Raw genomic sequence first — 26,113 nt, forward strand, 5'->3', positions numbered from 1 at the left:
GTGCTGTGGCGCAAACAGGTTTATTCATCCTCATTTTCTCGTACAAATGACTACAGCCCTGGGGTACTCTGGGGCATCCCTACAGCTTGTGGAAGAGCCGTAGGGCTGAATTTCCTCTCTCCCCCAACCTCCTGCCCCCCACCATCTTCTGTTTACGATTTCCCCCGGGGACATGAGACCCTTCAAGAAAAACATCGATCCACTTCTCCTCCCAAACTGGGGGCCCCGCGAAAACACGACCCAAGTGCACAGCATCGAGGGCTTCTGAGTGTCATTTGGAGAGACGGCCAGCTACAGAAATCACGGCCCGTTTCAAAATGGACCTGGACGGTTGAAGAATCGGCAGAGGAGTCACCCAAACACTCTGAATAATTCACGTCTCGGGACACCGGGAAAACTACGCCTGCGCTCCCAAGCCCGTCCCTCATACGGTTAAATGCAAATTGGCCTTTTCAGTCCTCTCCCGAAAACCTCCCGCATACATGGCTGACACGCCACCTACTGCAAAATCGAGCTGACAGGCTCGTGCAAAGCTGCCGGCACTTCCATTCCATCAGCGGGCTGGAGCGGAATAAAGGCGTGTTTGAGAGAGGGGGGTGGGTGGGTGTTTTTTCCCAACCTCTCGCCACACCACGGAGGACCGGCTCCCGGAGAGACCCCGACCGAGTTTTGGAAATGGAACGGAAAATCAACAGGAGAGAAAAAGAAAAGGAATACGAAGGCAAGCACAACAGCCCCGAAGCTTCCGACAGTGGAAAGGACTGCAAATCGACGCTGGTCACGCTCAACGTTGGCGGGTATCTGTACGTTACTCAGAAGCAGACTCTGACCAGGTATCCGGACACTTTCCTCGAAGGGGTGGTCAACGGAAAAATCCTGTGCCCCTTCGACGCGGAGGGCCATTATTTCATCGACCGCGATGGGCTCCTCTTCAGACACGTCCTGAACTTCTTACGGAATGGAGAACTTCTCCTTCCGGAAGGGTTTCGGGAGAATCAGCTCCTGGCGCAAGAAGCGCAGTTCTTTCAGCTGAAGGGATTAGCTGAGGAAGTGAAAACCAGGTGGGAGAAGGAACAGCTCACATCCAGAGAGACGACTTTCCTGGAAATCACCGACAACCACGATCGCTCCCAGGGTCTGCGAATCTTCTGTAACGCTCCCGATTTTATCACCAAAATCAAATCCCGCATCGTCCTGGTGTCCAAAAGCCGGCTGGACGGGTTCCCCGAGGAGTTTTCCGTATCTTCAAACATTATTCAATTTAAATACTTCATCAAGTCAGAAAATGGTACCCGGCTGGTTCTGAAGGAAGATAACACCTTCGTCTGCACCCTGGAGACGCTGAAGTTTGAGGCTATAATGATGGCTTTAAAATGTGGCTTTAGACTGCTCACCAGCCTGGACTGTTCTAAGGGGTCAATTGTTCACAGTGATGCACTTCATTTTATCAAGTAATTACTTCTCTCACTAGGACAAAGGCAACAAGCATGCAGCCAATAAGCCTCCTTACAATCCGGCACCCCAGCATCACCAATAATGTTGCTAACTGGCTCTGCACCAGAACTCTGCTGCTAATGAATTACTGTGAGCTAATGGTATGTAAATTCTATCCTTAATGACATCTGACTCTTCTTGGGTTATTTGTGCTGAAGGGAATCTTACACCTAAAATAAAAGAGATTGCTCTTTGAACTGTGGTGAATGAAGCCTGAAGGCTTTGGCTAGTTACCTATTTTTTTTTCCGTCGTGCTCTCTTTCCCCCGACATCTCTATGTTTAAATGTTTTGTGGCACTTGCGTGACTAATATGCAGGCATATTTATTACTCGGTTCAAGTAAATGCTGGTGAAAATATCCCTGGATCAAGCAAGGCTGAAAATCCTGTTCTGCTTTTGGGGTGATCTACGCGCAACCGAACTGGAATTTTAAAAAGTGCACGGTAGATTTGCAAGTCTCTTGAAACAGATTTCTATTCAATAAGATGAGACTGCAAGTGGTTTTTAAAAAGGCATTTGATATTTAGGAGTCGGAAAATAAGATGATTTCACAGTTCTCATATATATAAGTAACACTGAAATCATGAACTGAATTGATAATGTGCTGAGGATTCCTAGAAGCCTGTATCGGATGACAATAAAAAACAAGAAAATAATGCTAACTTCTCCTCGTATTCATAATTGCAGGTCTTAAATAAGGCATGGCAGGCAAAATTGGTCCTCCTTAAATGACTGCATATATCGTTTTAAATCATATCCTCAAGCCATAAGAACCCCTATGCATCAGGTGGATTGCCCAGGTGGTTCCCCATTCGGTATTCCACATGCTATTACTTACACACCAAAACAGCAAGTTACTCAGACTTGTAAGATGAAAATATGTTAAAAGGACACCATTTCTCTCGTCTGCTGCTGAAGCTTTAAAATGCTTAACTAGAAAGCCCAGGCATTCCTCTTGCAGGAAAAATTCGGCCTGAAATGTAGTTAAATTTATGTTTGTCTTTAAAAAGAGATTGATCGGTCCCCGATCCTAATCTGCGTTTGAGGAAGCTGTCATTTCTTAAAAAAATTCTGGGTGTGGGCAACACAAGCTGCTTCTAAATAATCAAGTTTCCTCTGTACGAAGAATGCAAATTTAGCCAGAGAAGTTTCAATTCTAAATTTTCCAGAATCGAATGCCGATCTTGTGGTTGATTTTAAAGTCTAATTTTGTGTGGACTTTTCCTCTCAAAAGGAAATGAATCACCTCCATGCCATTCCCTTTACCATTTGGCCCCTCTGCTCAGTTCTCAGTATGAAAGGAAAAGAATGATTCTATTTACCAAAAATATGAAACCGGGTTACTAAGGTTTGCTCTGACTTTCAAACACCACCATGTCGTTTGAAATGGGTAGCCCCCAAATTATACTTTTCCAGTGCACAAACTGTTGATTTATTCATGCGCTTTCATTCAAGTACATGTGATTGTTGTAAACGTTACGTGTGATGTAGTTTTTCTGAATGTAACTTACTGAACTTTGAAGTGTTAACTGGTCAAAAGATTAAAAAAATATACCTAGCTGGACAGAATCAATAGGACTACTTCTTAACCCCCACAAATTCAAATGCTTTCAGCAATATGAATCACCTAATAAGTACAAAATCAGAAGTTGGTGCTCAGAAAATGTCAGGCCAACTATATCATCTTTGAATATCTCTCACTTTTAATAATTGCTTCAGGGGAAAAGTAGCCTTTGAAGAAAAGCAAACAAAATGCATTTTGATTTTGACAGAAATCAGTTGACTTTTATCCAACTGGTTGCCTTATGAATTAGTTTTTCCTTGACATTTAGCCTTTTGGTGGTGAAAGAAGTGGGAGTGATCTAATGTCGGAGAGAAATATGATTTTCTTCCAATTCAATATGGCTTCATGCCAAACAGTGTCTTCAACAGCCTGGGTTGCAGGAAATATGTTTTCACAAATGCTACTAGTCCATTAACAGATCAGCATCGGGATATGCATTTAGAGAGAATGTTTAAATGCAAGAATTGTAACCAGGCTTATAAGGGAATACTTTTTTTTTAAAAAAAAAACAAAATACTGCCATCCATTTAAACCCTTATATGAACAACATAACTTGTCGAAAAAATCCAAACTGGGACCATGCCACTGCCCCCAAAGAGAAGGAATTCAATAGGTGGTTCCGTGGCTTTTCCGTAGGTGTGAATTCCAAGGAAAGTACAATGTAACAAAGTTGGCAAATGCAATCCCTACCCACAAGAAGTTTATAGTCTACAGCATTTGCTCTGAAATCTCTCTAATCCTGGCTCTATCAATTCTAATCCTGGCCTGGCCAATTGCCTGCTGCGTGACCTGAGGCAAGTCAATTCTAACATCTCTGTGCCTCGGTTTCCTCAACTGCAAAATGGGAATTCGATGTCTCTTCTCCTTCATAGTTAAACTGTGAACCCTTTGTGGGACAGGAACTGCATCCAACCTGTAACTTGTACCTGCCCCAGGGCTCAGAGCAATACTTGACACATAGCAAGTGCCTAAATACCATTTAAAAAACAAATCAAAACCAAATACCAAAAACTACTTTTCCTGAGTCTCCTCACCCTTGAGCGCATGTTTTCTTGGGAACCTCACTCCTAAGCTTATGGGGAAGAGAAAAATAAAGCCTTGGAGTTCATTACTGTCCAGTGAGAAAGAGACTTTCTAGAGTTCAAGGTATTTCACAAAATTCAAATTAGGAGTCGGCAGCATTAATCTTGTCTGCATCCCTGAGAAATAGTACTATTTTATTGTCTTTTCAGTCCCTAAGAAATCTCTTGCAAAATACTCCCTTCATAAGAGGAAATAATTGCTCCATTGTAAATATTTACGGCAATATAAGCAATCGTGCTGTTCCAAATCAGTCAATCAATGGTATTTGAATGCTTACTATGTGTAGAGACTGTATTAAGCTCTTGAGAGAATACAAATTTAAAAATACTCCTGGGACTGACCCTCCTCAAATACCGCCCCCTCTCCCTCAACACCCTCCTCCCACTCTCCAATTTCTGAAGAAAGCCAGCAAGGAAATGGCAGCACACCTCTTGACCACTCTCCCAAGCCTCTTTCCGAGGACCGTCTATGTAAATGTATCCATTTAAAAAAATGGGTCATTTCCATTTCAATATTCCTCCAGCTGAAACAAACCTACCCAGTGGCTTGACTCTAAACTCTGGCAGGGAAGTAACCTTCTCCTCAACTTGGTTTCATTCAGAATGAGAGCAAACACCATTGGAGGAAAAAAGGGAGGAATATGAAAATCTTAATACAATGGAATCATGTTATTCAGGTGTTTAAAAAATAATAATACTTGTGGTGTTTGTTAAAAACTTACTCTGGGTATAGCACTTGACTCAGTGGTGGGGTAGATACAAGATAATAAGATACAAGACCATCAGGTCCCACACGGGGCTCAGGGTCTAAGTAGGAGATAGACAGCTATTAAATCCTCACTCTGTATGAGGAACCTGAGGCACAGAGATGTTAAGTGACTTGCCCAAGATAACACAGGGGATGAATGGCAGAGCCGGGATTAGAACCCAGGTCCTCTGACTCCCAAGTTTGAACTCTTTCCATTAGGCCACACTACTTCCTAATATCTGCTTCTGTCGGAAGCTTGGGAATGGATTAGGGAAGCTTCACCCTTGCCTGACGTGGGAGGCTAATCATTATTAACTATCGAATACCTACTGGACGCCGAGGACTGTATTAAGCGCTTGGAGAAGGAGATGAGAGGGAGTGGGGGAAGGCTTGAAGAAATGAGTGTGGTTACATCCTCTCAGCTCTGCTCCTTAAAGTGTCCATACAACATAATTAATGGCATTTCTAAGTAAAATATATATATCAAGGAATACCATGGAGCCTTGTTCCGTGGCAGTACCTTAACAGAAAGTACTGGGAAACAGTCACTCAGGGCAAAAGGCAGCCACTCTAACTTACCCAAAGCAGCATTCGTTTGATAGTACTAAAAAACCAACAGAGGCCTTTTCTCTTATGTCCTAATGGGTGCTGTTGAGTACTTTATTTTTGCAGGGTGAGAGGGTAAGAGGGGGGATAATTAAAATAAGTATTTCAAAAAATTATCCTCATACTGGTGACTACCTTCATATAAAACTCTTTCTTTTGGGACACCAAGCATCACCGTGAGGTTTTCCATCACTCAGATATTTATTCACGTAGTACCGTCTGAAAACCATTTGTGCACGAATGTCCAAATGCATGAATGTTTGCAGGTCCAAACAAAACTAAGAAGGCAGTCTTCAAGTAGTCAGTCTGCTCCATGTAGGTGCATTTATTTGTAATAAATCTCCACAGTGGTTCATTATCTTACCCTAAAACCAAGAAACTTTTGTGCTTCAGATGTCAGAGAGAAATTGGAACGCTGGCTAGAAGGGAAAATGTATATCGAGGAAAAATCCTTCAGCCACCTCCGACTAACAAATTAACGTTGCAAATGGCTTTTTTAAAGCCACACTTAGAGCTAGTTGGTTCAAAAATGGTTTAAAGATGGTTCTGTTCAAACAAGAACAATCCAAAAGCATTCCTTCTTTCTCCCTAGATAAAGAGGCTCTCAGGACACATTAAGCTTTCTTGTACTAGGATCCTCAGATAGATGCTAAGAAAATGAGACAGAACACAACCATGTTGGTTTACTTGAAGGTCTCATTCGCTTATATCCTATCTGGTTCCCATTTTCTTTTAACGGCGGCTTGATCCTCCCAAAATTTATCTGGGTGCAAAGATGCCGACAAAGCCATTTGTGCTAATTTAGGCTGACAAACTTTGATACCAGAAAGATCTATATCCTGATTTATCAGGACACAGTGCTACCAGGGGGAAGAATGGGTAAGAGAAAAGCATAGTTACACGGCTATTGCGCAAACACGCTGCTTCTTCGATTATTTTAGTTTTTTATAGTTACATACTGCGCTGTTCACCTTTGCCTCTGGGAGTCCGTCCACATTATCATTCAAAGCAGCAAAATAACAGCAGCGAGCCTGTTTATCAACATGTCAAGACGACATCACCCTGGCTTGTTCCCTTTATTCATTCCCCTTCCCAGCCCCACAGCACTTATGTACATATCTGTAATTTATTTTTGTTAATGTCTGTCTCTCCCTCTAGACTGTAAACTCGTTGTGGGCAGCGAATGTGTCTATTGTTACATTGTACTCTCACTGGTGCTTAGTACAGTGCTCTGTACACAGTAAGCACTCAATAAATACGAATGACTGACCAAGAGGTAGTCCTACTCGGCACCACACTGTTCTACTTGCTCCCAGGTACAGTGAGAGAGTCATAGCTAAGGGCTATTAGGACTGAAATACTAAAACCGAAATCAACACATAAATGAAGGTTAAATTACATATTTCACTTCCTCTGCCCGCTGAAACCACTGAGACGATAAATGTACTCTCTATCAAATGAAATAATTGGCAGAAACCTTACTAGCTTGCTTCAAACAAGCTAAAATGAAATGGGTTTTTTTTCCCAAAGTGATTGTAGCATTATTTTTTTTCCTGGCCTGCAAATGCAAGGTGTAGAAGTGCTCAATGAACATGACTGATTGTTTTTAAAAGCGACTGAAGTTGAATATGTCCACCTTTGAGAGTTCTGTGGGGGTGGACAGTATTTGGAATGAGGGGGGAAAACATATCAATGGCATTTACTGAGCACTTACTGTGTGCAGAGCACTCTGCTAAGCAGTTAAGAGAGTACAGAACAGAGTTGGTAGACATATTCCCTGCCCAAGAGCTCAGAGTCTAGAACTGAATATGATTGAATATAAATAATTTATAATATATAATTTACAAATTCGTACGCAAGAGCTGTGGGGTTGAGGGTGAGATGAATAATAATAATAATTAGGGTATTTCTTAAGCACTTACTATGTGTCAAGCTCATTTCTAAGCGCTGAGGTAGATACAAGCTAATCAAGTTAAACACAGTCCCTTTTCCACATGGTGCTCACAATCTGAATCTCCATTTACCGATGAGATCACTGAGGCACAGAGAAGTGAAGTGACCTGACTGAGGTCACACATCAGACAAGTGGTGGAACCGGGATTAGAACCCAGGTCCTTCTGACTCCCAAGCCTGTGCTCTATCCATTAGGCCATGCTACTTGGGCATTCCAAAGGCCCAAAGGTCACACAGATCCAAGATCCAAGGGAAATGCTGGAACAGATTTGGGAGTGAAAGGAAAGGAGGTGTTGTGATGGACCCCGACCACCTGAAACCTAAATGATAAAGCAAAATTTTGCCTTTCAAATTTTCCAGACAAAGACCATTTCAAGTACAGCTTGGGTTCTGTTATGTGACAGCCACTTTGTTTAACTAATCAATGCTGCCGATTTTTGCAAGAAAATGTTCCAATCCTTGGGCTGGGTGCTAATAACAAGAACGATGCACTCCGTTTTTGCAGCACAACGGCAGAATTAAGAAACATTTTTCTGACCATAGGAGCCTGTCTAGATATAGCACAACGTGGTATCAGAAGAAACAGTTGCGTTTGTGTGGACAGCACTGGGTACACTGGGTACAGTGCAAATTTTCCTGAATGCGAGGTTCTGCAAGACTGCGACCCCGCACACATCGGGGGGGGGGGGGGGAATCAATCAATGGCATTCAATCAATGGCATTTATTGAACTTTTACAGGGTGCAGAGGACCAAACTAAGTGCTTGGGATAATACAATAGTCGGTAGACATGATGCCCGTCCACAGTGATATTTCCTTAACTTGCCGGGCACCTTGTACTTTTCCAACGATTTTCAGCTCATTTATTGCGTTTCACCCTCCCAACATCACTGTGAGGTAGGGAGAGGCAGGCATTATTAACCCCATTTTACTGATGAGGAAGCTGGGGCCCGGAGAGATTAAGTGACATGTCCATGGTCACCCGGCAGACCAGTGGCCAGGCTGGGACTAGAATCTAGGTCTCCCAGACCCTAGAGCTTTAGTACCTTAACTCTGCCTCCTTCATTGAAATCCGATTCTCTAACGGCTTGGGTAACTAGACTGGGCACATAAGCATCGGCTACTGGGAAGGTCTCCCAGAGTCTCTGCTCACTGGCTACCGACTAAATCCACTGACCTTCCAAGTGGTCATTCATTCATTCACTCAATCGATCGTATTTATTGAGTGCTTACTGTGTGCACAGCACCGTACTAAGCTTTTGGAAAGTATAATACGGAGATCAAGAGAGACAATCCCCACCCAGAAGGGGCTTACAATCTAGAGTGGTCCCACCCTGAAGCAGGCTGTTGTCCACCTACTGATTAAGCAACACGGCTGGATGGCTCATTCAATCCATCGTCGCTAACAGAGCAACCAAGGATGGCACTAGATGCTCCTCCAAGGCCCCAGCTCGCAAGTCTCTGTAAGCGGCCCCTTACTGGCCTCTCATTTGCCTAAGAGCTAGCAGCTCCTCACGGCAAACTACATTAAGGCAGGCGATGTCTAGCCCAACTGGGCAAAAACAGCTAGAAAAGCTTCCCTATTATTCTGGGTGTACGATGGGGCAGAGGCTGTCTTTCTGGCCACACAAGCACACAGACACACAATAAAAGCTCCAGATCGGTAACCTCATCTAAGAACAGTGTGGCTGAGAAGCAGCTTGGATTAGTGCATAGAGCACGGACCTGGGAGACAGAAGGACCTAGGTTCTAATCCTGGCTCCCCCACATGCCTGCTTTCTGACCTTGGGCAAGTCACTTAACTTCTCTGGGCATCAGTTACCTTACCTGTAAAATGGGGATTAAAAATATGAGCCCCATGACAGAGACTGTGTCCAACCTGATTGATTTGTATCTACTCCAGAGTTTAGAATGGTGCTTAGTATATAGTAAGTGCTTAACAAGCATCACAATCATTATTATTATTATTATTATAACAACACAGGCAGTAGCAAGGCCTACCTCAAGCTTTGAGGAAGGATGGACACATTTCATTTTACTCCTTTCGGACCCAGGAGTATGAGGAAAAAGGGGAGTAAAAAAAAGGGGGGGGGGACATAATATAGTCTTTGGAATTTTCTGTTTTGCAATCTTCTATCCTTTTGCATCATTTACAGGCTAAGTAACCTTAGATAAGACTTCAATGAACCTCAATTTCTCCCCCTACAATACTAAAACGTTGATGTCCACCACCTGCTCAACATGAGATTGATATGAAATATTTATTAGCCAGTTTCGCAAAGTGTTTAAGAAATGTGCAATAGTGCTAAATAAAGCTCTCGCCTCAGGTTCTTTTGGAGGACTGTAAGAACTGGGATCCAAAAGGGAAGCGATAAGCTTCACACCTCATGACAGATCCTGAAAGGTTTCTACAGGTAATGTCTATCTGCCAACAACATAATTCTCTTGGACTCCCATTTTCACAAGCCAACATATCGAAAGGCCATATTGCATTCACCTAGAGGAAGACGTGGATGAATTCTTCCATAATATTTAGGGATCTTTTCCTTCACTGTGAAGGACTATTAAGTGCCCTCCTGCTAATGAATAAGGACTATTGAAATCACTTTAAGCACTGTCCCTGCCGTCTCTTGCTTCTAAAGCACAGTAGTTTCCTTTTTTTTTAAAAAAAAAAACCCTAAAGGGCTGACATATATATCGTGAGCCACATCGGCACTTACCATTACTTGTCAGAAGTGTGGTGGAACTGGGAATCTTCGAGCAGTTCCACCTGAGCCCATTTGATTACCATCTACTATACTCATTTTCCCTATCTATAATCTCTTTTAATGTTTGTTTCCCCCTGTAGACTGTAAGCTCTTTGTGGGCAGCTCCACCACAAGGCAGCTGGGTGACCTTGGGTAAGTCACTTAACTTTTCTGGGCCTCAGTTACTTCATCTGTAAAACAGGGATTAAGATTGTGAGCCTTATGTGGGTCAGGGACCGTGTCCAACCTGATTAACCTGTATCTATGCCGGCCCTTAGTACGGCGCCTGGCACAAAGTAACCACTTAAATACCCTAAGAAGAAGAAATGCCTTGACCAGTTGCCCACAGGTCAGTCAAGGCACCAGAATGAGAACCAAGATGCCTCTCCCTTTCAATCTGACATCTTCTGCACCTAACAAACAGTAGGAGTTTAACAGCTCCTAAGAAGCCACATTACCTGGGTTGTTGATTTGCTGCAGGACTTCAATATTGTACTGCTTTTAAAAGATACCAAGTGAAATTGTTGTGACTGCAAAATACAGTAAACCGTCAGGCTAAATATAAATTATTTGGCCACATAGAATCAAGAGGAGGCGAAACAAAAGATCTGTAAAATAGCTAAAATGTTTGAGAAATGTCAACTGCCCTAGATGTAGTCGAATGTCACGATGGTGCCTTGAGGGTTACCCTAGAAACCAGAAATGTTTCAAACTCCAAACATTATCTAATTCTAGGAAAAGTCCTAAGGTATTTAACAGTCACAACAGGGTGGAGATGGGAGAGAGAAAAAAATAACTGAATTTCAAACATCCAGGGAAGGAATTCCACCAATCCTTTTCCAAAGCTCTGGGATTATTTTTTTTTCCTTCAGTGTACTTGGGACTTTACTTGGGCTTTGGGGATTGTGTGGATTTAAAATTTAATTCACACTTAATTCGTTATTTATTCCTTTGTAAACTAACTGTGTAAGTCTACGTCCCTGGACCACCACCCAGTGAAGAGACACTATTTGAGGAAACCAGGCTTCTATTGTTTTACTATTCCCTCATTAACCTCTGAGCTAAAATGGCCATGGCCTATGAGGACCCTGATTAAGAGGTCACTGGCGAGGAGGAGAAGTACATTGGGCGTTTTTTGGTGAGGAAGGAGGGGCGGGGGGTTCTTCTCCACTCCTTTGGTACCCGGCTTTGCACGGAACAAGTTTCCAAGCCCAGGCGAATGTGCTAGGAGCCAATACGCACCCTGCTCGGGAATCCATTTTCCCGGATTTACAAGTTCCACAAATACTTCAAGGCTTTAACGTCTTCCTTCACCACCGGCTCTGCTTCCACAGGAGCACGAGGGACTCGAGAAGTGGGGGTTAAACATTTGGGAAGTGGCCCACTCCTCCCCCTTGACCAGAGCTCACCTGGGCTTTAAAGTGGCCCCACTCCCTGGCTAGCACATTTTATCTCTGGCCAATCCATTAAATGGCCTTCATGTTTCCAGCCCTTGCCAAATTCATTTCCCGCTGGCAGTTACGTTTCCAAGCGGCAGTCTTAAAACAACCGGCAAGCTAAAGTGCTTTTCAGAACGCTCTGAAAATATAATGCAGTCACCTTTGTGGGCAGGGAACGGTCTACCAACTCTGTTATATTGTATTCTCCCAAGCGCTTAGTTCAGTGTTCTGCACACAGTAAACACTCAATAAATATGATTGATGGATTGAGTAAGGTCTAGCCAAGAAAGGACTAGAGTACATCCTCACTTCTCTCCCAAAGAAGAGAAGGCAGCTGGAATATAGGGTCAAACATTTCAGCTAAATACACAATAAATGGCAAGCAACAAGGCTGTAGGAATACAAGTGCAAGCTATGTCACTAGACAATAAGCAAACAGGAAACCAACAACAGACTAACCAAAGTTCCACATGATACAATTAGCAATACCGACCAAATCTAATTTAAGTGTGTAATCGAGATTAAACAGAAATTTAGATTTCAGGAGGTCCCATTTGGAATTAAGATTTCATCATGACTGGACACAGAACCAAAATGTGGAAAGAGGGAAATAAAGAAAGGAGACAAGGTACAGCCTTAAAGACAATTTTCTCTGGTGACCTGCAAATACTATTCTGATTATCTTTGGAATGAATAATCTGCAATGTAGGGGAACCGATGGGCACAAATCTATTTATTTTTTAAAAGATGGACCAGATAGAAAAATTCTACAAAAAAAACACCCCAGGGCTGGGTGGAAAAAGCGAAGGTCTGAGACTCAGAAGCCCTGGGTTCGAATCCTGGCTCTGCTCCCACCCCGCTATGTGATCTCGGGCAAGTCACTTAACTTCGCTGAGTCTCCTCTTCCCTTGGTCCCAGCCAAGATAATGGAGGTCCAAAAGCACTCACCATTTACCATTCAGTCAATCGTATTTACTGAGAGTCTACTGTGTGCAGAGCACTGTACTAAGCACTTGGGAGAGTACAATACAACAATAAACAGATACATTCCCTGCTCACAACGAAATTACAGTCTCTCAGGGATGCCAACAACAGAGCCACCAGTCAGAAGTCCAGAATCGTTGATTGGGGGAGAAACATGATCCCCAAGGATTTTTTCCATAGTGAAAATTCTCAGAAATCTCTCTTATTTTTACAAAACCACCATCAAAAAACAAAAAAGCTACGCTGCTCTCCCTCCAACTCCTCAGCCCTCACCGAGTTTGTAGCAGCTCCTCCGATCAGTGCAAACCCAGGGGCCCCTACCTGACTGACACACTGTTGCCAACTCCTTGTGGGCAGGGGATGCCTGTGGGCTTCAAGTGTACTTTCCCAAATGCTTAGCGTCATGCGTCTCACCCAGTAGGGTGCTAATAATCCCATCATTGCTTCTACCGCTACCCGTGGCATAAATCCAGACAAAGGAGTGGGGGAAGAAAAGCTTCTATTTCCAGATTGTGCCCAGGACTTCGTAGGACAGTGGTAGCTGTCAAAGAGGAGCAAGAATTGTGGGAGAAAAGAAATAGAAAACATCATAACACTTCTCGATGTGATGGGTAATTCCTGCAAAAACTACATTACCCCCCCCCCCCAAAAACCAAATAGAAAAAGAAAAAACAACAAAAAAATCACATTTGTCCATCCATCCTCACTCCACCCACAAAAGCTAAATGGCAGCAGATTAAACCTAATGGGGCCACTTCAGGATTATTTGGGAAGGGAATGAATATCTCTCAGAAACACCATCAGGAATTACCGTAACCTCATTGTGAAATCCTGGGGTTCAAACCACATCTAAATACCAATTTAATTCTGTGGATTTTTCCCTGATCTACCCCCTCCGGGCCAATTTGAAGCGCTTTTTCATGCAAATGGTCCAGCACACTATTGCTTGGAATTCAGACTACCGCTGAGTGGCTCCATCTGAAGCAAGCGCTTTGGGCCTTCTGTATCAAACTATCCTTCTCCCTCCCTCTTTCCCTGCCCCTCCTCTCTGCCAGCTTCCATCTGCCTGCCCCTCCTGTACCTGCACCAGCCCTATACCTGGCCAGATTTTGGCAGGATTAGAAAGCAACCCAACCTCAGGACCCCCACAGTCCACTATAGGAACTTCAGGGTGGGACCGGGCTACCTGTAGACTCCCTCTCGGCAGAGATTTCCCGGTCAATTCCATTGTATTGTACTCCCCCAAGCGCTTAACATAAGGACTTAATAAAAATGGCTTATGGGCCATTTGCCACCCTCACATGCTAGTCCCAAAGAGGCTTGCCCTTTAGGGCCGCCACAAGTAGACAGTTTAGGAAGCCAGAAATGGGGCCGAGCTGGACAGCGGATCTCAGCTCATGCCGAGTTTCATCCTCCCCTCGATCACCGGGAACGTCGCCGGCAATTTCCACCCTGGGCTAAGGAGTGAGGGTGGAGAGAGAGTTGCTTTCTCCGCAGACACATGGCAAAATGGCGGTTCCTTGTCCACCAGCTGCCTTCTCCCGTGGGAAGAATTCCCGACTGGTTAGTGCAGTGGATATGAATGCCCCATTCATCCCTGACATACCAAGTGGAGCTGGGCTGCGGCAGCCGCCAGCTATCCCTAGGGTCGGAGGGGTGCACAAATGTTCACTGTCCTGCAGCCAAAAAAATCGCAACAATGATGGCGACGGGCCGCCATGCTAGTAGGGGAATAGAGAGCACATTCGTGGCTCGGCAAGTTTCCCGAAACCCTCGACGTTTTCACGGCACCAAATGCTGGTCTCTGGTTGTTGAAGAGACGACCCTGAACTGTTCGATAGCGCATGGGATTCTGAGCACTGTCCTTCAGGACAGCTCCGCTCAGTCCACAATGAGAAGGAACTGGAAAAAGTGGCCTAAATATCGCCTTCCTCAACAGACAAGGCCCTGTTTGCGTGTTTTAGGTCTAGGGTTCAAATGTGAAAAACAGCTTTATGCGGAGGAAATCATTAGCTTAGCAAGGAAAACAAAATGTTTTGTGTCAGGTGCCCCCGAAGAGCAGCAGAAGAGCAGTGTGGCCTGATGGTTACAGCACAGGCCTGGGAGTCAGAGGGACCTGGGTTGTAATCCCGCTTTGTCCGCTGTGACACCTAGGTCAAGTCACTTCATTTCTCTGGGCCTCATTTCTCTCATCTGTAAAATGAAGATTAAGATGCAAGCCCCATGTCTTAATCCCCATTTTACAGATGAGAGGTAACCTGGGCAAAGAGAAGGGCAGTGATGCCCAATATCACACCCAACAGACAAGTGTTGGAGCTGGAATTAGAACCCAGGTCCTTTTGACTTCCAGGCCTGTGCTCTATCCACTAGGCCACGCTGCTACTCAGTTCAAAGTGAAGCTACTCGAGAAAATTTGGAGAGGATCTTGGCAACACCTCGTCCACCTTCCTGGTTACACCTGAGAAGCAGCATGAGCCCAGGCCTGGGAGTCAGAAGACCTGGGATCTAATCCCGGTTTTCTATTTGCCTACTCTGTGACCTTGGACAAGTCACTTCACTTCTCTGGGCCTCGGTTACTTCATCTGTAAACTGGGGATTCAACACCCCGTTCTCCCTCTTACTTAGACTGTGAACCCCAGGTGGGACAGGGACTTTGATGATGATCTGGGATAGCCCAGAGCTTAGTCCAGAGCTTGGCACAAAGAAAGCACTGAACAAATAAGCCCAATTACTATTATTATCATCTCATTCAACTACAAGTATTAACATCTCCTCAAAACCACCATACGGCTTCAGCACACGGATAACCGTGTACCTGAAACACACATACGCGAGGAGGAACGCAAGAGCCTGGGAAACGCTTCGAAAAGTCCGGACGGCTCCATGGACGGGCCAGGTGGCGAACTGATCCACATCAAGGAAACTATACCCAATCAAGGATTATCAATGGCAGCAGCCAACTGCAAGTGGTCACCATGTTCTGCTCTGGGGTTGTGCGCTATTCAGTGCTGAGCTTTCGGACAAGGTGGAGGAAAAACAACGGCAAGGGGGAGACAGACAGAGCAGGGCATGGCCGCTCTCCATATCAGGCTCTGAGATCTTCAGACAGGTCTTGAACCCACCTTGCCAATCACGGCCAGCTTTCGTCTCTCTTACAGGTCACACTTAAAATAAGATTCCAAGACAGGACAAGCAACAACAAAGCCCTTGAAGAGAATGAGACGCTGAAGCCCAGCTCTCTGCCTATTGATGACAGGACCAAAATGGGCGGTTGAAGGGCAGCTGGTAGTGGGACAGTGGCACACAGAAATGTGAGATTTAGGGACTCATTGAAGCACACAGACCAACCTGAAATGCCGAATTCAAAAATGGAGTGGCTAATTCTGTCTGGATTGATGCTTTCCTCTCCAACTAAACAGTCACCATGCTGGTTCAGGCCCCTATCGCATCTCGCCTTGACTACCGCACTGGCCTGCTCGCTCTTCCCTCTGCCTCCGGTCTCTGCCCTCTCCACTCCATACTAGGCTCTGCTGCCTGGATCTTTTCTTCTAAAACGTCGTCCTGCACGTGACTTCCCTCATCTCAGAACTGTACCACCCGTTCTTTCTCCACATCAGGCAGAAAGTCCCGGTCACCGGCTCTTCAACACTTCGTTCATCACTCTGCCTCCTGCTGACCCACTCTCTTCTCCCACTACACCCCAGCTGGCAGCCTTCATTCCTTCTCGCACTAACCATATCACTGTGCCTCCCCCTCATCTTGCTCACAATAATAATAATAATAATAATGATAATAATGATGGCAATCAGGTTGGACACAGTCCCCGTTCCACATGGGACTCTCAGTCTTCATCCCCATTTTATATTCACGTAACATCATGGTATATACTGTGGATGAATTAGATTAAATATTAGGAATGATTTCTTCGCTAGTAGAGTTAGGAATGGTCTGCCCACAGCCACAATGTAATCAAATGCACTGGAGCCACAGAGCAGGGATGATTCAGAAAAAGCTAAATCAATGGAATCAACAATGAAAGTCATTGTTTCTTAATCATATTTCTTCATGCCTGAAGGCTTCTGGTGCCATACTTGTGGAGTCAGAACCTGAAGAGACGCTTTTCCAATTTTCCTTTTGCTTTGAAGGGAGTTTGCTCTGCTCAAGGACTGTAAGATCGGAGGTTAAAGTTTCTTCCTCCAAATATTCTTCAATGGCTCATTAGTCTTGGCTTGCGTATGTATTTCTGCTTTTCCTATTCTTAGGTTTTTTGCTTCTGTCCTCTCGAACGTTTAATTGTCTCTTCTTATTTTTGTCCTCTTTCCACAACAGTATCAGCAGCAGAGGAAATTTCTCGGGAGTATTAATAGAGCACTTTGTGCAGAGTATTGTACTAAGCTTTTGGGCAAGTATGACAGAATTAGTAAACACAGAATAATAATAATAAACCTTCCAGAATAATAATAATAATGGTATTTGTTAAGTACTTACTAGGTGCCAAGCACTGTTCTAAGGTCTGGGGTAGATACAAGGCAATCAGGTTGTCCCAAGTGGGGCTCACAGTCTTAATCTCCATTTTACAGATGAGGTAACTGAGGCCCATAGAAGTTAAGTGACTTGCCCAAAGTCACACAGCTGACAAGTGCAGGGATTAGAACCCACAACCTCTGACTCCCAAGCCCGGGTTCTTTCCACTACGCCACGCTGCTTCTCTATTATTATTATTATTACATGTTTACTAACCTCCACGTTGGCTCATCCCTCCCTTTGGTTCCTCATCTAAGGCCTTGTTGCTTGAGTGCATTTTTTAATCAAACTGCTTAAATCCATAATTACCACTTTGCATTGCCCTGAATTACCTCCAGCTCCTTACGATGCCCCATTCTGTCCCATAAGGCCAGAGTAGCGGGTGGCCCGGGATATTAACGGCCTGGTCCCTGCCTGGGCAGCACTGCCTCTTGGCAGTTACGTGGGTGCCTAACTGGAAATATTTAGGGATGCGCTACCCATTAGATGGGGAAGCCAATGGAAAAAACTTTCCCTTATAACCATCTGCCTTGTTCCAAGCAGCTTCACCAGTTTGCCTCTGGGGCAATAACAAATTAATGGAAAACAACCCAGCAGTGAAACCAGATTTTTCTGATCGATTAATGGTATCTATTGAGCGCTTACTGAGCGCAGAGCACTGTTCTAAGTGCTTGGGAGAGTACACGATAGAGTTGGTAAACACGTTCCCTGCCCACAATGAACTTACCTTCTGATCATCTGATCTCTCCCCCTCCAGATTGTAAGCTTGTTGTAGTCACCCGAGCACTTAGCACAGTGCTCTGCACACAATAAGCACTCAATAAATATTACCGATTGAGTCTGAGGCAGCTCTGCCTTGGTCAAAGCTATGATTTTTCAGGCTTTGCAACCATTCACTTCCAGAGTAGCCTAGCAGAAGGAGCCCGGGCCTGGGAGTCAGAGGCCCTGGGTTTCAATCCAAGCCCTGCCATTTGTCTTCTGTGTGGCCGTGGGCAGGTTGCTTAACTTCTATGAGCCTCCTGTCCCTCATCTGCAAAATGGGGATTCCCTCCTACTTAGACTGTGAGCCTCAAGTGGGACGGGGACTGTGTCCGACCTTAGTACCTTGTACTATCCCAATACTTGACGGATAATAAGTGCTTAAAGACCAAAATAATAATAATCATCATCAGTTACTTGCCGAAAATATTATCAGCTAATTCAACATAAACTCATACTTCTTTCAAAAATAAGTTAAATCAAAATGTATTTCGCATTTTATACTTCTCAAAGGGAAGAGTGTCAGTCCACTATACAAAAATAAAAAATGTGAGTTAAAGCCCTCCTGAAAGTCTAACCCTCTTACCAAAATGAAAGTCTGTGCAACAAGCATAAGACAAATTCAAAGATGAACAGTGAAATAACTAAAAAGGTCAAGTGGTGAGTTCAAGGGCCCTTAATAAATTCTTAGCTGATCTTCCTTCTTCCAGTCTCTCCCCAGTCCGGCTGATCCTACATGCAAGGGCCAGAATTAGCTCTTCAAGCATTCACCTGATCATCTCACTTTTCTCCTATAAAGCTTCCAGTGGTTCCCTGTTGTCCTCTGTAGGAAATTGAAATTCTAGTCCACAAGCCCTTCAAGGGCTGGATAATTCAAACCTAGCTATCCTCTCCTCCCTTATTCCCCAATTTACCCTCTGGGCTCTACCCAATAATTATGGCATTTGCTAAGCACTTACTAGGTGTCAAACCCCGTTCCAAGGACTGGGGTAGAGAAAAGTTAATCAGGTCGACACAGTCCTTGTCCCTCACAGGGCTCACAGTTTAAATACGAGAGCAAATAAGGATTGAATCTCCATTTTCCAGAAGAGGAAACGGAGCCCAGAAAAGTGAAGTGACTTGGCCAAGGTCACACAGCAGGCAAGCGGCAGAGCCAGGATGAGAATCCAGGACCTCTGACTCCCAGGCCCGAGCTCTGTCCACTGGGCCATGCTGCTTCTCAACCCAAACCATCCACCTCATCACCTACCTCCCCTGGCTGCTCCAAGCCATCACGGACCAATGAACCCCAGCTTCCTTCCATCTATTTCCTCTAACCACTCGTCCTCACTTCTTCACAGCCTAGCTAAAAGCCCGCCTGCTGCACGACTCCTCCTAGGACCAAAACCACCCTCTTGTAGCCCAGTATGTCTCCGAAAGACAGGGATATTTACCTGTCTTCTTATTTTCAACTTCTTTCCTCAACAGATTGAGGAAGATAGGGCTGCCTCTTACTCTCATCTTATAATTCCACACATCCTACTCCAGTGCTCTGCACAAGTAGGCTGTCAAAAGATACTCAGGTTGGTGATAAAGAAGAAGAAAAATAAACATTGCCTTTGGGGGTTGCCAAAGAAGTGCTTCCTCTCCCTAGACTAAATGCTCCTTGAGAGCAGGGATCTCGTCTACCGACTCTATTGCACCCCCCAAGTGCCAAATGCAGTGCTCTGCACGCAGTAAGCGCTCAGTAAATACCACCGATTGATCATCACTGTATAACAATTCATCTTCAATATTTTGGGAGGTAGAAGGAGGCTCAACTTTCAAATGATCTGAGCAAGACAGCTTCTCCCTGCCCTGGACGGATATTTAAAAACCAGTATGAACCACTCTTTATCTTTTAATTCGTGCTGTGAGTGCTCTCACTCCAGCTTAATGCTGCTCCGGCCTCAAATGCAGCCCTGCGTACACCCAGCCATAGCAACTAGAGCTCATTTACCTACCGTAGCCTACCCAAGACTCAGAGAGGCTGGCATTATGGGCAAATTAGAACCAGCATAATTTTTCATTTTTAAATATTTAAGTAAAAAAAGGCAATGTCTTCTACTTCAAATTATTCAGATCTATATTCTGAATTTGTTTGCTTTCAATGAATTAACTGGATTTATATTTTGTCCCTCAAATCTCTGGAGAGTACCGAGATTTGAACCCCTTCCAGGGTGTTCTACCCATTTGAACTCCCTTAACTACAAGTTTTTCCCCCCTTATGTCTGTGCTGGATTTCCCAGGGATAACTGAGACATAAATTTGTGGCAACTTTGTTATTAAGCAGGGAAGATGACTAAAACAGTTCTGAACACGACTGGAATGACTTCATGTCTCTTGGTAATATCATTTCTTTGAATGAATCCCCCACATTTTAAAGAGTGGCCCATTTTCAACAAGCCAAACAGTACCTGACACCCAGGATATTTTGTTATAGAGCAGGACTATCCATCGGACAATGGAAAAAAAAATGAAACTAATATGCAAAAAAAACAAAAAACCCACTTCCAAAAAGGAATAATTAGCACAAAGTAAAAATGCATTTGGGATTAAAAGTTTTCTGTTCCCTTGGCAATAATTTTAATTTCTGATTTTAAAAAACACAATGAATAATGCATCTGAAATACTAGATGGGTGCCAACTGCCTATTAAGCTATATTTCAGTTTTACGTGATACTATTCTGTAGGCACTTTAACTGAAGCTTTAAGGAATCGACAGAGTGAGCTGAAATCTACAGGGATGGTGAAAGCGGAAGCAATGGCGAGCTCTCGTTCTGAAGACGTTTTTTAAGTGTGGAAAGAGAAGACAAGTTGTGTTCAAAGCACTTACCAGTAGAACGGTTTTCAGAATGATCTTCAGACTGGCTGTCTGTAGAACAAGAAAAATGTACTTTGGTGATCATGGTGGACAACAAGGCGATTTTAAAACCAACCAATCTATCGGCAGCTTTTGACAAAAGGAGAACTTATGAGGAGATGCAAATTTGCAAAAAGACACAATCTCGGAAGTTGTTTCCCAAGAGCGGACGAAGGTCTTCTTCCCTCCCAGAATGCACAGAGAACAGCTTTTGGGGCCAGGCAACAGCGATGGCAGATACCCCTTACTGCTCTTTTGTTGGGCTGCTTCAGGAGACCAGCCATTATGCAATATTAGAATTACAGGTTGTCATGCCCATCCAACACTTTGCTCACACAAAATAAAGTCTTAAAACTGGAATCTTTCCAAGCTGGAAAACCCACGCTCAAATACTGCAATGCAGTTCAAGATGAAGATGAAAGAAATAAGGGAAAAAAGGTGCTGAGTGAGGGAGACAGCTCATCGCTAGAATGAGGTGGGGATCTGTGAATGGTCCTCTTCGCATTCGGGATCAGGGTCAATGGATGACTCTGCCGAACTGAGCTCTGAAGACTCTGGGATAACACGACCAGTTTGAGGCAGAACCCCCACTTTCCAATCAATCTATGGTATTTATTTATCAATCAATGGTGTCAACGAGAGCTTACTTTTAATTGCTTGCTTTGTTTTATGATATTTAAGTGCTTACTACGTGCCAGACATTGTACTAAGCACGGGAGTAAATACAAGCTAGTAGGGCTGGACACAGTCTCTGTCCCTCAAAGGGCTCAGTCTTAATCCCCATTTTTAAATGAGGCCCAGAGAAGCAAAGTGAATTACTCAAGCTCAGGCAGAAGTCAATTGGCAGAGCAGGGATTAGAACTCGGGTCCTTCTGACTCCCAGGCCTGTGCTCTTTGTACCAGGTCACGCTGCTTCTCAAGGTAGTGTGGTACACTACCTGCCCAAGGTCTCCTTGTCCAGTATAACAAAGATGGCATTTATTAAGTGCTTACTATGTGTAAATCCTTGTGCTAACAAGTTGGGGTACGGTCAGACCCAGTTCCTGTCCCACATTTTCAAAGGGAGGCAGAACAAGTATTTTATCTCCATTTGACAGATGAAAAAAGAGAGGAACCAACAAGTAAAGTGACTCTCCCAGGGCCATTCGGCAGCAAGCGGCGGAGCCGGGATTAGGCCGCGGGTCTCCTGCCTCCCAAGCTCCTGCTCGCTCCACTAGGCGATGTGGTGTTGGGAAGGGACGATGCCACCCTAGAGTGGATGGATCTGAAATGGCCCAAAACTTCCAATTCTCTCTGGGCTATAAAAACCACATTAAGAATGATCACACTTGGCATTCTGTACCACTTTAAAAAAAAACAAAACAACTCACAAGGTTTTGGCATTTTTTGGGAAACTGTTAGAAGTCAACGAGCAATTCTACCCATATTTTAGAGCTAATTTTCCCTCGCTCCATCGAGTCTGTCCCACTCTTTTAGCCCACACACCTCCAGGAGAGTTCTTTGGGAGTGACGAACTACTCAATTCACAGAATTCCACCTCCCCCTGTGTCTGAATCCAACGTAACAAGAAGCTTTCGCGGCCTGGAAGCACTCCGGAGCGGCAACGGAGGAGGAAGTCCTCACTGTCACGAAGGTTCCCTTCTGCTCGATTCGCTGGCAGGGCTGGAAGGATAGTGCCCTGCTAGGCAATCGCTACTCAGAGGAGGCTACATTCTGAAGTCCGTGGAGGTGGCCTCCGGGACAGTTAAGCACAGATCAGATGCTGGCCTTGGCTCCTCTTAGCCTACATTATGCAATAAAGAAAACTGCCTTTAAATATTAAAAAAAGTGTAATTTTTGAATAGTAATAGTGGTATTTCTTAAGGGTTTACTAGTACATTGTACAAGACACTGGAGTAGATATAAGATTATCAGATTGGACACAGTCCTGATCCCTCAGGGGGCTCACATAAGTATCCTTCAATCAGTCGTATTTACTGAGCGCTGTGTGCAGAGCACTGTACGAAGCGCTTGAGAGAGTACAAAATAACAATATAAGAGAGACATTCCCAGCCCACAGTGAGCTTACAGTCTGGAGGGGGAGACAGACATCAATATAAATAAATTACAGATATGTACATAACTGCCTTGGGGCTTGGAGAGGGGATGAATAAATCAGGGCAACGCAGAAGGGAGCGGAAGAAAAGGGAAAGACGGCTTAGTCAGGGAAGGCCTCTGGGGCTGCACTGTAGTAGGAGAGCAGCCAACTAAGGAGAGCAAGGTGATTGAGTGCTTTAAAGCCAACAGTAATGAGTTTCTGCTTGATTCTGAGGAGGAACTGGTACTTAATACCCATTTCTCCAATGAGGAAACTGAGACCCAGAGAAGTGGCCTGCTCAGGGTCACGTAGCAGGTGAGAGCAGAGCCAGAATTAGAACCCAAGCCCCCTGACTCGCAGGCCCAGGTTCTCTCCACTAAGGCTCACTGTGAATCTACTGCTGTCATAAATGCCGGCCTTTGCAACACAGCGGCAAGCACGTGTGTGTGTTGGACATAGACAAAAAAGATTTAAAATACTGGCTTATCTCAGGCGGATTTGGAACAAAAACTGCATGCTTTTCTCAGGGCAACAAGTACTAAGCTCAAAAGAAATTGCTGTCAACCTCATAAATAAAATGACTTGAAACACAAACAGCAGCATGGAAGGCAGTTAGCAATATTTAAAGAAACAGATTGTTTATTTGTACTTTAGAGAAAAGATAAAAAATTCCATCCAACCACTGACCTGCCTGACCTGCCGTGATCTAGGTCTGAGATGGGGTAGATGGGTTACAACTACCCTAGTGAAATTTCCTAATAAAAGGAAACTACCTATTAGGGATACTATTCCCCCTGCCCCAGGAAAGGAAATAAAATATGCACAGTCAACCAAGATCAGTCAGTCTTTCAGCATGAACTGAACTGCTGGACTGTTCTTGTTAAAGATAGACTTTTATTTGTTCCTATGGAGCAACAGGAGAATACTGCATTTGCTACGCTGCAAAATACAGAAAACTGCTTCACATTCCTCGGTACAACTATTGGTAATCTCTAATGCCCTCCAAGATATTTCCATAGAAACATTATGCTTCCAGGACAAACCGTTAGAGCCTAATACGCACATACAGAAAACCGCATCAGTGCTGACATGTGAGGTTTTAGTGGGGGCACGCATAGACTCGTAAAGGTAAGTAAGCAAATATCGGAATCAGTTTTCTTCTCGTATATTTTCCTATTTGTAAAAATAAAGTCCTGATCTTAAAGAAAGATTGTGTTTTATTTAAAATGTTGCTTAATGGCTTCCAAGATGTCACTGGGTTTTAGGACAACCATCTACTCTAACACAGAAAGGGTGGGAGGGTGATAGGAAGTCCTGACCAATGAGCATCTGTCCTGAAGGTCCCTTGGATAAAAAATAAATGGACAAGCTGGGAGAGAGAATAGGTCTGGGAGAAACACAGCCCCAAGGAACGAGGGCAAGCCTGGGGGCCAGGGTCTCCACAGCCAGGCAGGCGGCCTGCCTTCCCCTCTCTCCTCACCCAAGCTCCACTGGGCCGGAGCTCTCTGCCCACCTCTCCCATCGCCCCACTAAGACTGCTCTTGGGCTCACTCCCCCAACCTCACATCTGCTCCTGTCACTTGAAGGACACCTAAGGCTACTTTGCTTCACCTAGGCCATAAAACACACACTTAAGCCACGGGCAACTCAGTTTTACCGTCAAGTGAGTTCTGGTCCCTGAGTGCTGGGGGGAGAGAGAAAAGGTGTCCCTGGACTGTTAAGCCTTCCACTCACCGAAGGACTTCCAGGAAAGGGAAGGCTGTTTATGGGCTGTTTAACAAAGGAAGTCACTCTCCTAAAGTGATGAGTGTCTCGGAATAGGGGGAACAATACTCGATTCCCACTTCTTTTACCTTGGAGATCTTCCCATATGGGGCAACTTGTTTTACATCTCTTTGGTGGGATGGGGTCTGTCGTGGGTCTGTCCCTTACAGGTTGCCCTGGGATTCCAGACAAGCCCAGACTTGCTAGACGGCAGATCTGGAGTCACAGAAAAGTCTGGGGTTTGCAGTTCGTTTAGGTTAGTCATATATCTGAGCATGCTCGTGAGCCTGACATCTTCCCCATTCCCTCTCAACGAGCAAATGCAAAGAAAGGGGGTGGATCCCAGCACAGAGAGTTTCAGTACAGGAGAGAACTTGGTTCGGGTTTGATTCTTGCTTTCCCTATGGTAAATCTCCTCCTTTCTTCTTTCCTTTACCCTGACATCCTCCTTCCTAATCTCCTCCATCTCCTCGCTCTCTCTTCCCGTACTGTCCTCCCATCAATAGTATTAACTGAGCACTTACACTGTACTAAGCAGTTGGAGTTGGTAGATATGCTCCCTGCCCACAAGGAACTTCCAGCGTAGTCCCTTCGCCACCCCTTGCTCTCCCCAGTTTCCTTTTCCAAGCCCATTTCTCCCGATGTCCTTCTCCAGCTGCTTCCCCACCTCTTCTCATGCTTTCCTGGTCTGACCATGATAACAGAATCAAAAGCCTTACTGAAATTGAAATAGATCACGTCTATCGTTTCTCCCCACCCCCGCCCATCTACCAGACCTGCTATCACAGAAGGGTATTAAATTGGTTTGGCGTGATTTACTCTTCACAGTGCCATACTGTGCGCTTTCTAATATCTGATGCTCTTGTTGAGGGTGGCAAATTGAATGCCTGATTATTGGCTTCCAGGTTATCATTTTAACACTGACTAGGGCTATTATTTTGGCTTTCTTGAAAAACTGCCACACTGGCTTTTATAATCGTTTTCAGGGACCTTTCCTTTCCTCCATTAGTTCTCAAAAAATAAAGGGGGGGGGGGGCAGCTAGTGGCTGTACAAATGTACACTTGGCATTTTCTTAAGCATTCTGGGATACACATCACTACCCCATGTTTATTTAAACATATTATTCAACTGATTAAAGAAGATCAAATGATCATTAATAAAACCCAGGATGCTATCACTTGGGAAGATGAGAAAAGTAGGAGAGCACATCACTTCTTTTTTTTAGAGGTTCATAACTTCCTCCTCCAAATTTTAAATGAAGGCAAAACTTTAAATAAAATTAGTGAGGAATGGTAAATCCACTAAGGAGAGGGGAATTGGAAGGAGTGAAAAAACAATAAATCCAATGTGAAAAGACGGGAAGTTTCGCAGAGAACAAAATGTTGAAATGCTAAGACCTAGTGGACAAAAAAATTAGACATGAGTTTGCATAATCACATTACTGCAAGCCAAGAACAAACTGTCCAAACTTCAGAACATGGGTGGCAAGCT

The 26,113-nt window shown here is 44.4% G+C and overlaps 2 protein-coding genes across 2 annotated transcripts in view; one reads left to right on the top strand and one right to left on the bottom strand.

Moving 5' to 3' along the window:
* Window positions 1-26,113, bottom strand: part of GTF2F2 (general transcription factor IIF subunit 2) — an 82,393-nt gene that overhangs the window by 45,469 nt on the left and 10,811 nt on the right. The window lies entirely within an intron of this gene.
* Window positions 224-2,150, top strand: KCTD4 (potassium channel tetramerization domain containing 4). The gene has a single exon (XM_007668650.4). It carries the CDS (start codon window positions 676-678, stop codon window positions 1,453-1,455), a length of 780 nt encoding a protein of 259 aa, XP_007666840.1. The 5' UTR covers window positions 224-675; the 3' UTR covers window positions 1,456-2,150.

This window comes from Ornithorhynchus anatinus, chromosome 20, assembly GCF_004115215.2.
Source record: "Ornithorhynchus anatinus isolate Pmale09 chromosome 20, mOrnAna1.pri.v4, whole genome shotgun sequence".
NCBI classification, from domain to species: domain Eukaryota; kingdom Metazoa; phylum Chordata; class Mammalia; order Monotremata; family Ornithorhynchidae; genus Ornithorhynchus; species Ornithorhynchus anatinus.

Bases quoted from the DNA above. Each gene is read 5' to 3' on its own strand.
- KCTD4 (XM_007668650.4), top strand. From the start codon at position 676: ATGGAACGGAAAATCAACAGGAGAGAAAAAGAAAAGGAATACGAAGGC.